Source organism: Terrapene carolina, unplaced genomic scaffold (assembly GCF_002925995.2).
Source record: "Terrapene carolina triunguis isolate 2854851 unplaced genomic scaffold, T_m_triunguis-2.0 Scaffold69, whole genome shotgun sequence".
Lineage (NCBI taxonomy): Eukaryota > Metazoa > Chordata > Testudines > Emydidae > Terrapene > Terrapene triunguis.
The window spans coordinates 33,029,846-33,046,381 of NW_020664420.1; the positions used below are offsets into that span (position 1 = coordinate 33,029,846).

The 16,536-nt window shown below is 39.0% G+C and overlaps 1 protein-coding gene across 2 annotated transcripts in view; it reads left to right on the top strand.

Moving 5' to 3' along the window:
- RGS7BP (regulator of G protein signaling 7 binding protein) overlaps positions 1–16,536 on the top strand; it is a 79,698-nt gene that overhangs the window by 30,254 nt on the left and 32,908 nt on the right. For both annotated transcript variants that reach the window (XM_024194756.1, XM_026649111.1), the window contains exon 3: positions 13,327–13,457. In XM_024194756.1, the coding sequence (XP_024050524.1) occupies positions 13,327–13,457 (131 nt within the window). The remainder of the gene's footprint in view (positions 1–13,326; positions 13,458–16,536) is intronic.

Here is a 16,536-nt window from a genome sequence, read left to right on the forward strand (position 1 = left end):
ATTATCAAACACATAGATGAACATGATATATTATGAACATGATATGTTGGGGAAGAGTCAACACAGCTTTTGTATAGGAAAATCATACCTCACCAATCTATTAGAATTCTCTGAGGGTGTCAACAAACATGTGGACAAGGGCAATCCAGAAGATATAGTGAACTTGGACTTTCAGAAAGCCTTTGACAAAGTCCCACACCAAAGGGCTCTTATGCAAAGTAAACAGACGGGATAAGAGGAAAGTTGTTCTCATAGATCAAGAGATAGTTAAAAGATAGGAAAAAAGGGTAGAAATAGATGGTCAGTTTTCAGAATGGAGAGAGGTAAATAGTGGGGTCCCCCAAGGATCTGTACTGGGGCCTGTACTGTTCAACATATTCATAAATGATGTGGAAAGGGGGATAAACAGTGAGGTGTCAAAGTTTGCAGGTGATACAAAATTACTCGAAATAGCTGATTGTAAGAAGTTACATATCCAGAGTACAAAGCTGATTGTAAGGAGTTACATATCCAGAGTACACTCACACCTTGAATACTGCATGCAGTTCTGGTCACCCCATCACAGAAAAGATATTAGAATTGGAAAAAGTACAGAGAAGGGCAACATGATAGAAGTCTATAAAATCATAAGTGTTGTGGACAATGTGAATAAGGAAGTGTCATTTACCTCTTCACATAACACACAAACACAAGAACCAGGGGTCACGCAATGAAATTAATAGGCCACAGATTTAAAACAAACATAAGGAAATACTTCTGTACACAACACACAGTCAACCTGTGGAACTGATTGCCTGAGAATGTTGTGAAGGCCAGAAGTATAACTGGGTTCATGCTCTGGGTGTCTCTAACCTCTGACTGTCAGAAGCTGGGACTGGAGAATAAGGGACAGATCACTCAATAAATTGCCCTGTTCTATTCATTCCTTATGAAGCATCTGGCACCAGCCACTGTCGGAAGACAGGATACTGGGCTAGATGGACCTTTGGTCTGACCCAGTATGGCCATTCTTATTTTACTGAGAGCTGGTTCCATGTTCCTCTAATTTCTAACAACAAGGATTGCTATTTAATTTCAGGAAGCAAGAGTGAAAATCTTAATTCTCAAAACTGAGGTTAAAAAAAACTTGCTTTTTTTTTTCTGTACATGCCAGTGAAACTGAACATGTTTTTTGTTATTTAGTAAGCACTGCAGAGCTGATACAGTTTACCAGCATAACACCTTTAAAACAGAGATATGATTTAAGAAATGAGTTTTCCAGCCACATAAACACAAGTCCTTTAAATTATCCCTGCTTTTTAGTATGTTATCTGTCTACCGGAAGGAGCTTAGTCTGTTCTCTTGCTATTGTCTAGGATGCAGCACTGTTCTGTTGTATCACATCTAACATCACTAAAGATTCATTACATTGCATTAGCATAGAATTAAAAACAACACGATATATGGAAACATGATAACAATTTCTAGGAAAAGGCATGTATTTTAGAAATGAGTACCCTTTGTCAGTATCCAATCTGAAATGACTGTAGCAGATGGGAACAGAACAAACAAGTATGTTTTCTCAGTATCCACTTAGAAGAGAACATTGCAGTTTGATCACTTTTATAGTTATATTCAAAATAGTTCACCATATCCCTCATTATCATTTTAAAAGATGAACTGTAAAGCTGTGAAAGAAGCAAACAACGTGTTTAAGGTATCAATACAAAATCAGAATGTTTTCTTACACTTGAAAATTTCAGATAAATACATTTCAAAATAAAACACTTTTTTGAAGTTCTTCTTTCACTTACCATCTTTATAAGTTCGGAATTCAGTATTTCTTGGTTCTCCTGCAGTAGCTGGTGATGGGTCAGATTCTGAAATGATGTGTAAAGTGGCTTAAGTTAGACACTTAAAATGTTAGACTCCTTTAGACCTACTTACACCCATTCTGCCAATGTATAGGGGAATCTAAATAGTGTGACTAACATGGTAAGGTGCAGAAAAAGTATAAGAAGTCATAGGTTAAGTACGGTAGGAGGTGTTTGTGTTTAGTGAAGAGAGAAGTACCAATCTGAATATTCTATCATGGCATAGTTCTTGTTGGGTTTTCTTGCACCTTTTCCCTGCATTTGACACTACACTTCACTTCAAGCTCCTAAATTTGTGATATGCTGCTGCTTCTGAATCCAAGAACTGGGTGAAAGTTATAGACATTTTGCACTTGGTGGACCTGATTCTCCTCTTGCATCAGTTTAAATCGGGAGTAATGCCACTGAAGTCAATGGAACTAGAGCAGTGGCATACTGATGTAAGTGAGAAGAAAATCAGGCCCTTAGCATCTACAGGGAATAAACAAATTTCCTGTGCAATAAGTCTAGCATTTCTCAGCCTCTGGGAAACGTCATAAATTCTGAGCTAACATCTACATCCAACTCATTCCCATGGCATTTTATTTTACAGCTCCTATACCTTGCTAGAGGGTTTTCTAAGTTGCAGGGCAGAATGTGAGCTATAGAGTGATTTTTCCTTAGTCTATCAAGCCAATTTACAATTTCCTGATAATTCAGAAATACCCATTTCCTTTGTTTATATTGCTTCAATTCACTCCTGCTTTTTAAACCAACTTCTGTAAGTATAATTGCTCACTTATCTTTAACTCCTGTGGAGTATGGTTGAGATTTTCAAAGCAGTCTAGGGGTTTTAGACAGTCTTCCATTAAAATTAATCTACTTTGAAAATCTCAACCTGCATATGTAAATATCTAACAACAGTAGGCCATATTCAGGATTGCAATACATATTTGTAACTCTCATTCACTTTTTACTTGTGTATTACCAATACTTTAGTTTCCCTTTATTATTGTACATCTTAAATATATATATTTGCATCATTAAATACATTGATATTTGCAAGTGTGCCATATTGGCTTAGATTGTACTGTTTTAAAACTGTTCATATTGTTCACAAAATACTTTCCCTACAATTAACCCCAGGCTTCATCAAAAAGAAACTTTAAAAATAAAAGCTCATATCAAGCTCCCTAAATGACTTGGCTTTCCTATCCTTATAACTACATATAATACATCACTATGTATTTTTAAACATTGTTGATACAATGTACAGCCTAGAACTGCACTATCCATTGTTAATGCCTGGCTACAATTTTCTGGTTGAAATAAGAAAATTAGGCCTGATTTTCCTCTCGCTTTTACCAGAACTACACTGGTGAAATTTACATTGATTTCAATGGAGCTACTCCTGTTTGACACCAGGGTGAGTTTTGGAATAGCCTGTACAGTGTTTTCCAATTTGAATAATCATCCTAAAAATTTGTAAAGGGAACATAATAAAATTAATTATCCATAAACTATTATGAAATATTTACAGCTTAAGAAGTTTGTTTTGAGTTAAAAAGCAATAGCCATTTTCATATTTAATATTATTTTTGATTTCTAAGGAGGGGTAACTGATCCCTGCATATTCGTCTCGGTTTTAAACTGATTATCTGGATGCTGGACACAGAGTTCTCGTTTCTGCTGTACAGAAAAGATAATGGTATAAGAGCTCCCTCTATGGGCAATATATTAAATGTCTTAGCAGTCAGTTATTCACAAAGACAGGCATATTCTATGTATTATCATGCTCCATAAATCTATTTAGTTCAACTAATGTTAACAGGTGTATTTTTTTAAAGAAGCCCTAAGAAAAGAAAATTACTGAAGTACTCAATGCCCAAAGTATAAAAGCTACACAGTGTTGCTGATTACTCTTAAAATTATAAATATGATTCAAAGAATAACCTGAAAAAATACAGAATTTGAACTACTGGTATAATATGAATAAAACACTGATAGAAATATGTTTTATGTGGCGCAAACTACAGAATGTTTAACCTTACTGTGAAATTGTTCTTAATAGGCAATATCAAAAACACACTAAATTTGTCTGCTAACATGTCAAAGTATTAGTTTCTGAGATAGTAAATAAACAGTAAGGCAAAGTGATCTCCATATGGACAGAAGCATGAAACTTTTGCAATTAATTCAAGTTTTTAACACAAGAATCGTGAAATGTAGCATGTCAGATTTTTTTCCTCTTTTGCAACCACATTTTAGCACTCCTAAATATTGGGGTTCTCAAACTCTGCATAGGGCATACCACATCTTAAAAGTGTCTATGGACCAACTGTCTTCCTGCTCATGACTATATAACATCCCTATGACAAGCACAGCATCGGTGTGCAGGGGAAATTATGAAAGTGTTTAACGCATTTTTTGCTAACTTTCAATGTGATTTAGCAGAGGGAAAATGAGGAAATGTAAAGCTACATGACCAGCTCCAAGGATCACCAGCAAGAGTTCATACTGCTCTATTATTTATCGTGCAATAAGCCTTAGTATAGTTGAAGCCACTAACGGTTACCACAGGTATAGTGAAACTCCATTCACAGTGAAGTCAGAGCAGAGTTAAAGTCCTGAATTTTTTCCTTGTATCTCAAATGGAATTTCACTCTACATATTATATAGATACATACATAAATGCTTGCACCTATTTTTAGACATATGTACAAAACTAGACAAAAATGAGATGTTTAATTTTTTTTTAATCTGAAGATATCAGAGATACCTAAATCAATATAAATTATAAACTCGCCCACCAGTTTATCTTGGGGATGATCCTCTTAAGGAATTTGAATTGCATTTAAACATAATATTAAAAAATCAAGTTAGGTAGCAGTTTGACCATGACTGTCTAGTCAGTATAGTCAAGAAACAAGTCATGCTCAGCATCAGGTCTGTTAATCATGGGTAAATCCTGGGCCCAGTCCTTGCTGACATGACTTGTCCTTGACTATATTGCCGAGTCACCAACATGGCAGCTAACTGAATTGTTAAAATAAGGCTTAAACATGATTAAGGCTGGCATTTTTCAAAGGAAATCTAAGAAAGATAGGTGCCCGACTCCAATTGAAATTCAATACAATTTAGGTTCAATTCCCTTAAACTCCTTTGAAAATCCAAGTTTAAATTTCCTCATGAAGACGAGGCTCAGACAAAGCTCTCCCCTGTGCAGAGGGCCAGCACAAGGCCTGTATATTACTTAAACCACAATTAAGTATCCTAAATAAGTCTAAACAGGTATTAAGTTGTGCACATGCCTTGTGCTGATCCTCTTGGTGAATTTCACCTCCCGGTTTGGACTGACCATTACCATCTGCTCTAGCATATTTACCCCTCAACTCATCCCGTCTCAAAAACCTGAGAGAACAGATAGGCCTCGAGCATGTCCTGAACATCAACAGACTAGGCTTTATCAGACTAAGGGAATTCCACAAATTACTCCCTCCAGTCCCCTAGGTGTACATTGCACAGCTCTAGTTCCTTGGACTGGAGCAATGATCACCTACCAGATATGTTTTTAAGTGCTGTGTTCCCATGAGATTATCTGTACCCTCTCCTCATCTGCTTTGGGTGAGTAAAGAAATTGCCACTGCCCATGGGGGCAGGAGTTAATAACTATTCCTGGCTCCCACCTGTGTTGCAGTAGATCACAGCAAGGAGCAAAGAGGAGCTGTTTTTTTGTCTCATTGGGAAAGAAATCCTGCCAGTGTTCCTACAGCAAAAAGATACTAATGTTGGCTTCTCTTACTGCGTAACTCCACTAACAACAAGCTTTCTGATAGTAATATCCATTGAATTATAAGAGAGCTCCCTTGGATATTAAAATGGCCTTCAAGGAGAAAATAGCCAAACCGGAAGCTGAAAAGTTGGTGGCTAACATTTATGTGGTGATAGTTTAAATTAATGAGATTATTACTACCATTTAAACAAAGACCAGATTACTATATATTTATTCATTGATACAATTGTATAATGGATTTTACAGCTATCCTTAGTTGTTAAACATCTCTTAAATGATCAGTATGTGTAAGTTACACTATGTACCTATCTTCTCTTACAGCATACGCTTTTATAGTGAGTGTAAGGGGAAAACCAAAGGCTTGTGTCCCTTGACCTCATGGCAATGCCAAAGAAGATTGCTGTGAGAAACCAAACTGAGCTGACTACATTGAAGAGGGTTTTTAAGTACAATACAAAGGATGAATCATGAAACTGGATTACAGTGAAACAATCAGGGATAGCAAAGAACCTTTTTTACAAGTTGGAATCTGAGGGTCAAATTCGGCCCTTGGGTCTGTGGCTTCCATTGAAGTAAATGGGAGCTACATACATGCATTTGAGAGCAGACTGTGGCTGAAAATAAGTGGAATCCTTTCAGAGACACTGTATAATAGAGCATTACAGTAATTGGTCAACAGAACAGTGTGAGACTGAGTCAACAGGGGTCATAGTGTGGAGATAATTAGATGTTACTGTAGAAACGGGGCCAAATTATGATCTTGGATGTCACTGCTAGTACTCTGGACTTGTATGGGTGTAAATAAGAGCAGAATTTGGCCTTTGATCTAACAACACATGAATAATATTGTTCAAAGGACAGTTTTCGGTCAGAAAGGACCATTCAATCATTTTTCTATATACGGTGGCTCTTTTCAGAATAATATTTTTTTGCACTTCTCAGGCACTTAAGCATTTATAAGAGCAAAAAGTGTCAGTTAAGACTTCTGTAATTGCTTTTTCTCATTTCTGTTGTAGCTTGTGGATGTACAGAAAGCCATTTAGATGTGGTACTTCAGTTAGCTGAAAAGTGTCCTTTCTTGTCAATAATTATTTAAATTGTAATATGCACAATTTTAAACTTCTACCCTTATCAGAATTATAAATAAGATCAGTTTTAAGGGTGGTTATTCAACATCTCCCCTTCTCAGAAACCAGACACTCTATGAGAAATATACCATTTTCTCATCCAATCTTCAGTTCCTCACTTTTTTTTTTAGTGACAGCCATGAAGAAAGTGAGACACACTGATTATTGTAAGTATAGTTTCCATAGCAACTATGACCCAAAAAAAGTTAGGTACAGTACTCCTCTTACTCATTTACACTTTCTAACACTTGGAAAGAAACAGAAGCACTGGATGGTAATCATCTATTTTATCTAAAATCGCTGCAATAAAAATGATCATCTCTCAAGAGTGATTATTCTGGTAACAAATATTCCAACGCACCCAGGAATAACTTCTTCAGGCAGCCAACTCAAGGGGGAAAAGGCAAGACCAGCAGTACCTGCTTACTTCGGGGCTGTCTCCATAGTGGTTTTCTAGAAGTCCTTCTGGCTGGGTAGCTGAATCAGGCTCGCTCTGTCAGGCTTACCCTGGGAGTTCCCTGCACTCCCCACAGGATTGGGTGTGGAGGTCTCCTGGATGGGAGTTCCCCTTGTGGCTTCAGGAGTCACTCCAGCCCTTTTCTGCTCAGGGTGATTGCTCCCCCTAGCTGACTGTAGTTTCCTCCATTTTAAAGGCCTCCTCCACACCATACATGATTGACAGGGCTGGAGAAGTGGGGCTAGCCCCACACACAGAGCCTCTCTGGCCATAGGCACCAACTCCGTGGGTGCTCTGGGGCTGGAGCACCCACGGGGAAGCCCCCCTGTCAGCTCCCCCCCCAACCCCCCAGCGCCTCCCTCCACCGGCGGGCCCCACCGATCAGCACCTTCCTCTCCCTTCCCACGCCTTCTGCCCACCGCAATCAGCTGTTTCGCGGCGTGCAGGAGGCTGGAAGGGAGGGGAGAGGAGCGAGGACACGGTGCACTTGGGAGAGGGGTGGGAAGAGGGGCAGGGGTGGAGAGGGGGCAGGAAGAGGCAGGGCAGGGGTGGGGCCAAGGGGGAAGAGGTGGAGTGGGGGGTGGGGCCTAGGGCAGAGCTCGGGGTCGAGCACCCCCCAGCACTTTGGAAAGTCGGCGCCTGTGTCTCTGGCACCTTCCTCATCTCTGTGGGGTCTATTAATCCCATCACAAAGTGGCTCAAAGGATATTAACAGGGAGCAGCCTGTGTGCAGTCAGGAAAGTACAGGGACTGCAATTGTGGGAGGTGAAATGAGGGAAATCACCTAGTGCCCCATCCAGTGGTGCTGGAACTGGGGGTGCTGCCGAACCCCCTGTCTTGAAGTAGTAATAATAAACACCAAATACATGGTTTCCATCATCAGCACCACCACTATAAAAATTGTTCCAGCACCCCTGTCCCCATCCTATCTTTGCAAATTCATGCAAAGGCTAGGCACAGTCCTTCCCACAGTGTTGCATCATCAACATTCCATGCAGTATTACACATGAGAATGTAGATGGCATAAAAGAAAATGAGAGCACTAGTGTCTAAACTAAAAGTCGGAACAAATTAGGACAGTGAAGGCCTCTGGAAAATCTAAACAAATACCAATTGACTATTATTAAACATATTTATCAAAGGGAAAAAACAATTGTGTGAGAATGACCCAAGGTACAGGAATAAAAAAAATGTTGCAAAGTCAGAAACTCTGCAGTGCTACATTTCAGAATTAAGTAAATTGGATTAGATGACCCAGGAGGTCCTTTCCATTCAGCCTACCTAGACTGTATTCTTCAGTAAAGCATATAAGAATCAAATGCTGCTCTTGGATCATACTTAGTTCCCATTGTCACTTTGAGTCCACTCCTGTAACTGCACCTTGCACACAACTTTTAAATCGCTGAGAGTTTTACATTCAGAGCAGCTACAAATTTACAGTCGATGCTGATCTCATTTACACTGGTATAAATCAGGAGTAACCATTTACTTCAGTGGAGCTGTTCCTCATTTGCACCAGAGTAATGAAGATCAGCATCTGGCCTCTATGTTTTATCTAGTCTACTTTGGGCAACTCAAGTATGATTACATCAATAATCCTTCTCAGCAACTGCCAACTAAAAATGGTAATATTGTTAAATTTAACAACAGTATGGCAATCGTTATACTGGGGAAAGAGAAGAGTACATTTCAGATTACTAAGGGTTCATAGGACATATGGTTGCAGGTCACCTAATATTTAGATTGTTTAAAAATGGAAGAAATTGTGAACATGCATAACTGCCAAGGACTTTAGGCTTAGATGTTCTTAGGATAATGCAAGATACTATTGTGATGAGTGCATTAGATAGATTATAAAATATTGTAGTATATGTAGTAGAATCAAACATTGCCGGAAGAGCCATTATTAAGTGCATTTTTTAAAATTAAAACTTGTGGTTCTCGCACCATATTTTTTCGTTTATGTTCCCATAGTGCTGTGAGACTACTTCTAAGCAGTGCCTTCAGCTCTAATTAGCGCTCGGTATTAAGCTATCCTCCTGACTGAGAATTACTTAAACCTTCTGCACAAAGCCCTATTGTTTGAAAAGACAGCGAAGCTAGAACAAGAACAAATATATGTTGACATTCATATAGTCACAGAATTTTTTTAAGGGAATTGACTAAGAATTGAATCTGAGGTCAAACAGTGAATTTTTCGGGAAGCATGTGGATTTAAGCCCTTCATAAATACTTTCAGAATGCATAGTAACTTATAAGTTATGGCCAGTGTCTGAAAAGAAAAGATATTTGGTCTTTAAGATACTGAGGATGGGGAAGTGGGAGACGATTGTGTCAGCATAGCCTTACTCAGTCAATGCCAAGATGCAGTAAATACGGTACGTATATAACATGATTTCTGAGGAAATGTACCCTTCACATTGAAAGCAGAAACCATAACATATAAAAGGCAGAAGTGAGTGAGCAGAAATGCAGATACTGTACTGTACCAGAGGGATAAGAAGGTATCTGGAATAATCAAGACTATTTCCCTGAATATAAGATGAAATTGGTCCTGAGAAGAGAACAAACCACAATAATTTTATTAATTATGCCAGCAATTCCCAGAAATTTTCTGATGGGCCCTGCCTTGCAATGGACTGGCAAATGGGAGGCATCTTCCTGTGTCCTCTTTCACCATATTTCAGGACAGGTTCTCTGTCCAATACTTAGGTCCTTTTTTACATTTTTCTTGCTTTGTCCTGTTTCCTTTGTGGGTTCTCCCATCCCCCCTTCTTTGTTCTCTTGTGTTGTGGCTCCTACTCCTTGTTCCACACTCACCAATTGGTGGTTCCATGGGCCTGGGACACATGTGCTGTTGCAATTGAACTGAGTGCTGTCGGAGCAGAGAGGAGACGCTTGAGCTGGCAGCCGGGGCCTAAGCCTGCAGCCCTGTATGTATCAGCTATAGGAGCAAGAATGGATGGTGCATGTCTTTCAAGAAGTCACTTGCTATTTTCCCCACAGCATCAAGTGTACCCTTCCTGTGGAACTGGGACAGATCCAGAGCCATGCAGTGTCTTCCCCCTTTGTTCTTTTCCTTTGCCTGTGCCTCCCCTAAACTAGTTTGAGGCCTCTATAGCCCGGCCTGTCCACCAGGTGGGAAAACACTTGACTCAAGCAGTACTCAGTGCAAGATATTTCAAACCTCCATTTCTAAAATAAATTTTGAAGGAGGAATGAAAACATTAAGACTAAACACAACAACATGCGTTATGTATTCACAAGCCTGCTATGGGAGCTGGATTGCCTTATAATCATAGGTGCAGACTCTGGTGCTCCAGGGCTGTGATATGAAGCTTTGATGGGCCATGGAGATAGCATTCCCTGTGCTTCCTCAGGGCAGGAACTCCAGTTGCCTGGTCTTTGCAGAGGGTATTCCCTTGAGACATTCCTCCAATGCATATATGCGTAAAGATCATGGCCAGTCACAGTCTGGCCCTCTATCTTTGGCCCAGAATGCATGTGTGCATAAGTCCCATTGACATCAATGAAGTCAATGGGAGAAAAGCACATGGAATTTGCTTTTAACTTGTTAGAACTGACAGGAAATCCCAAATTGCAATTAGAGAGTTCACTGAAAAACTGTAACATGCATGTACAGTGGCCTGGGGGAATGGCTGTTACTCGTAGCGCTAGAGGATTTCAAGGTTCAAATCCCACAGAAACTCTGGCTAAGAGAGTGAAAGGTTATTTTTCCCCCCTCAGGAAGGAGGTTGATAAATTGGAGACCATTCAGAGAAGAGTTATGAGAATGATTAAAGGATTGGGAAACAAGCCTTGGTGACTGAACTCCTTGAGTCTGTCTATTTAGGTTAACAAAGAAAAGGTTAAGGGATGACTTGGTTGTAGTCTACAAGTACCTCTATGGGGAACAAAACTTTGATAATGGGCTCTTCATTGTAGCATACAAAGGTATAACAAGATCCAGTGTCTGAAAGTTGAAGCTAGACAAATTCAGACTGGAAATAAGGTGGTTTTTTTTTTAACAGTGAGACTAATTAGCCATTGTAACAACTTACTTAGGGCGGTGGTGGATTTTCCATCATTGGCAATTATTAAATCAAGAATGGATGTTATTCTAAAAGTCATGCTCTAGTTCAAGCAGTAATTAATTCAAAGAATTCTTATGGCCTGTGTTATACAGCAGGTCAGACTAGATGATCTTGTCTACTAATCTATAAATCAATGTTAATTTGAACTGAACTTGTTGGTATGAAATCAGTGCAAACTGCTGGGATTTTGCTTAGAAGTTTTAAACCTTTCTGCTGACAGCAAAAAAATGAAGTTAACCTTTCACCCATCCCACAGTTAGACAAGCATCAGTGACGGCTTAGCCTCTTGCCATAGAGTACCCATTTGACTGGGTTAAATGAGCGTTGTTTGCTGTAGGTCTCAAAACACTTCACTCTTGATTGATGTTAAGAAATTATTTGAGCCTAATACCAGAAGTAACAGAGTAGAGTTGTTGCAAATCATTTATCAAGTTAGTTGCTTCAGTTCCCTTGAGAAAGCCCACAAGTCTAATTTTATTTCAACATAAGAGGCTCTGTAGAATTATCAATTTAGCTGCAGGAAATTACACATCTTTAAACAATGCTGGCAAATCTTTTTGTTGGTAAAACTTCATTTATAATATCCCTGCTCTAGAAATCTAGAGACATGCTATGAAATTTATCCAGCCCCATATTACTGCTGCTCAAGATGCCTTTAGGTTCAACATTTATTCAGTAAAGCAAGTGTTTATATCTGTTTTATAATCCAGTTTTCTATTTTATTTGTCTTTCTTTTGCTGAAATCCTAAATCCTTGAATTGAACAACAACTGTATAATTAAAAATGCTACTGGCAAAGGTGATTGTGAGCCCACCTTTTAAACTTGGCTGGACAAATCTTTTCTTTGGATACTCAAATGAACAGCTAGGCTTGTAAAATAAACATTTTTATGCCTAAGTGCTATTTTGAGCCTACAAATGTGGGATTTAGATGTCCAATTTGGCACCCAGGTTTGAAAAATGGACCCTGTATGTGGCAAAATTATTTTATCTGTGTTCTAAACAGTCAATTAGAGATTACGCTCAGTCTGAAAATTAGTGAATGGATTTTTTTAGTCCTTGTCCTTCTTTCTACAATTATTATGACAAAGATGCTGCTCAAAAAGAACCTCTTCCAAAAGTCCTATAAGCCCCAGACTTCCCCACACTGTAGTGTTGGCTAATCAGATGACTAACATTTTAAACACAGAGAATAACAATTGAAAAAGAAATTCATACAGAAGTCATGAAACTAAAAAATTGTACCCTCAACTTCATCATTCAACCACTCCAGCCTATCCTATCCCCAGGCTTGGTTTGAGTGCTGTGTTTTTAGATTGTATATTGTTAGGGCAGGGACCTTGTCTTCCTACTTTTCTGTGAAGTACTTAACACACTGGTGGATCATATTCATTATTAGGTTTCATGTATTAATGCTGTAACAATAACATCTAAGCAATACAAAACAAGAAGTTATAACCAAAGACCCTACTAGATTACAGAAATCGTGTGCCTGACCCTGAATTTGTGCCTCTACATAGTACATTACACTAGGACTACATGAGTCTACCACCGCCACCAAAGTTATACTCCCCCAGCGCACATGGAGAAGGAACAAATGCTCAGACTTTGCAGGTTACAAATTAATTTTTCTGCTTTTGTCAAAAAAAAATGTGCAGGGGGAAGTAAGGACTATACACGCTAGAAGAGACTTCCCACAGTTCAGAGAAAGCTTGTGAGAGAATGAGTAAAACTTACAAAGTAATAAAGAATAAAACACCTCCTGGATCTTGATATTAGAGGGAAATACAGAATTTGTTATCACTTAAATTGTTTTAAATATTTAAACACTTCATGGATGACAGGAGGGGGAGAAGTTAAATTGAATGTTTTGTAAAATATGTCTAACGTTTAGATGACTAAAGACTTATTTTAAATAAAATTCTCTAGAAATAACAAGTTTTCCATATATTTTACAGACAGTTAGTTGAAGGCTGTATTAAACAAGTATATTTTAAGTACAGTCTTCCTCTTTTTTGTTGCAGCCCAGAAGATGGAGAGATTCATCCTGAAATCTGTAGACTATACATTCAGTTGCAATGTTGCTTAGAAATGTACACAACAGAGATGCTCAAGTCCATATGTCTGCTAGGATCCCTCCAGTTTCATCGGAAAGGTATTGAATTACACAAACACATCACAGACACTAACCTTCAAAACTGACCTTTTTTTAGTTTTCCTTGGGTAGACATATAGTATGTATAGCAATAAATTCCTGAATGGTCTGTACAATAGAAGGATTCACATAAGCGGTGGTTCTACGATGATGTCACCATCCTTATAAAAGTGTGTCACATCAGGTGTGCCTATCTAATGTATTACTGTGATTTAAGAGCCTGGAATTGGAATAATGTTTGACCCAAAATGGGAAGTTTAGCTTCCAGTACCAGTTATTCAGATTCCACTGAACAAGATATGCTGTACATTTGCTGGAATAAATAAGGCAGAATGTTGGGTTCTGAAAATTTTTGATTCAAAAGTATCAAAACATTACATTTCAGGCTACCTTGACATTAAATTGCAACAGCCTGAGCTGCCACGATGCCTCGTGGGAGTTGTAGTTCAGGTGCTTTATTCCCCCAGTTGCCTCCATAAGCTGGACTTCATCTCCCATCATGGTCATGAGACTCCCATGATGCACCACAGCTGTTCAACCAGAGGGTTTCATGGGAGATTTAGTTCAGCCAGAACCCAGCCAATAGAGGAGAATGGGCACATAAGGCACCCAAACAACAACTCCCATGAGGCACAGGCAGACACGTTGTTGTTGAACTGACCCTAAACTAGACATTTTGATTCTGTTCAACATGCCAAAATGTTTAGATTACAGGTTGACCCAACTCAAAATGAAATACTTTGTTTTGATTTTCCTGATGATTTAAAAAAAAACATTTTTGGGGCAAAATCAAAATTTTCTTATTTAAAATTTTGTTTTTATGGAAATTGCATTTTCTCTTAAAAAAAAAAAAAAACATTAGCTGGAAAATTCTTGACCAGCTCTGCAATTCAACAAGATGATGGAAGCAAAGGAGCTTGTGCTGCTAGCAGCTGGGCTGACAGGAACTCCCTCCTGCATATCTCATGAGGAATTTAGTACAGGAACCATGAGCGGTATTTGTGAGGTGATCCTTATGACAGCTTCAGTTCTCGCTTTACTCCAAGGTCACCTGTTCTGCATACTCAGATAAAGCAGTACTACAGTATGGCTATAGGAAAATCATGATATAATATTATATATCCTCCTTGCATTAGTACCACTATACCCTAATTGCGCCCTGGCATACCGGTGAGTGCTGATTTATTTTGGGGTAGAGAGGTTTACTCATATTGCTGAGCACTGTGCATTTCTCTGTGCAATGGGGCCCAACTGTGTATTTCCTACACACTGATGAGCACTTACTCATGCAAATAGGCCTATTAACTTGAAAGGCATGAATGAATGTTCACAGTTGTGAACAACAGTTGCACAGTCACAAAACTAAAGGAGAACTTTAAAACTCTAAGACCTATAGTTAACACCTAACACTTCCCATTACCAGTCCCTATTTTCAGGCACTTGTAACTTTGTCAAACATCCGTCATTCAAGCTAATTTTCCATGTTTGCTCTTTGATTTGTTTTAAAAAAAAAAAGTTTCAATAAAATCAGTTTTGTCATTTCCAAGAATGAAGTTTGGCAAATTAGCTAATTTTTCCTACGTTAAATATTTTCCCAGACGTTTCTTTGAAGAGCTCTAGTCCCTCCATTGCTTTGGAGCACGGATATGACTTTGGTAGGGGGACTGTGCTGGGATCAGATCAGAGCCTTTTACTTTCACCAGGAAAATCCACGCAAATATGGCCAAGTTATAAGCCTCTGAAAATCATTATTTGCACATACTCAGCAGAGCTTTGTAAGAGGCTTTCTGCTCGAATCACCACACATTCCATCTGCACCGAACATACTCCAGCCCCACACAACTCCGACATGCCAACAACACTGAGCATGTTCCAAAGTCTCATTCAAACTCCTTCACAATAAGTACAGACCTATAGCTCCAGACACAGCAGTACCCCATCCACTTTGTCCTAAGGAGGGTGTGCTAGGCTGGAAGCCAGCAGAAGACCTTCCACTGTCTAGTGTTAATAAGGTTTATTTCACAGCCCTTATTACTGAGCAAGGCCTTACATCTCTTACTACAAGAGACAGTCAAGAGTCATTGCCCAGTCTCACAAATGGGCTGGCAGTTTGTACAAGGTGATTGCTGGCAGAGATAGCTGTGGCAACCTGTCTCCACTATGGCAGATCCACATATCATCCACGTAAGCTAAACCACCCCTCAGGCTGCACAGAGAAGATCTAGATGCTTGGCTGTGCTGTCTTTAATTACTAAATGCCACCCCCCTCCAGACCCAGGAATAGAAGCCAGTAATCCTGATTCTCGCCTTTCTACTGCTGTCTAGTAAATGTCTGGAAGTTGAAGCTTGACAAATTCAGAATGAAAATAGGGCATAGTTTTTTAACAGTGAGGGTGATTTACTATTAGGACAAATTTACCCAGGGTCAAGGTGGATTTTCCATCACTGACCAAGACTGGATTTTTTCTAAAAACTATGCTTCAGGAATTATTTCGGGAAGTTGTGTCAGGCTGGGTGATCACAGTGGTCACTTTTGGCCTTGGAATCTATGAAAACAGTTGTGTAAACCACTGGCAAAGCACATGCATTCTGTCCCTATGTTTCTGTTGGGCCACAGAGTATAACAATGTATTGAGATACCCCAGTTACTCCTTTAGTACAAGTGTTAGATCTCTTCAAAACGTACAGATACATTTTGACTACTTTGATAGCTGGATCCGCTGGTATCAGAAAGTTTTTACCTACGAGAGACCCACCAAAGTAAATACGAACTTATCACCCTGATCACAAAGACCACATCTAGGGATTTGTTGGTTTTGCCCAACGTGGGTTGTGCAAACTGACAAAGTTTAGTAATACATTGATTTTTCACTATCCCTGTTTATATTAAGCCACATGCTTTGTAGCTAAGACTGTTATAGTAAGTGTTCCTGGATGGGTTTATTAAGCTTTTTAAACTACAGGCTGAGATTTTTCCAGGAATGAAGGTTCTTATACCCCTCAGAGATGTTCTTCTTCTAGTGAAAGTTAGGTCTGATTTCCTGAATGATTTCATATTTGTTTAACCATCCACTGAATG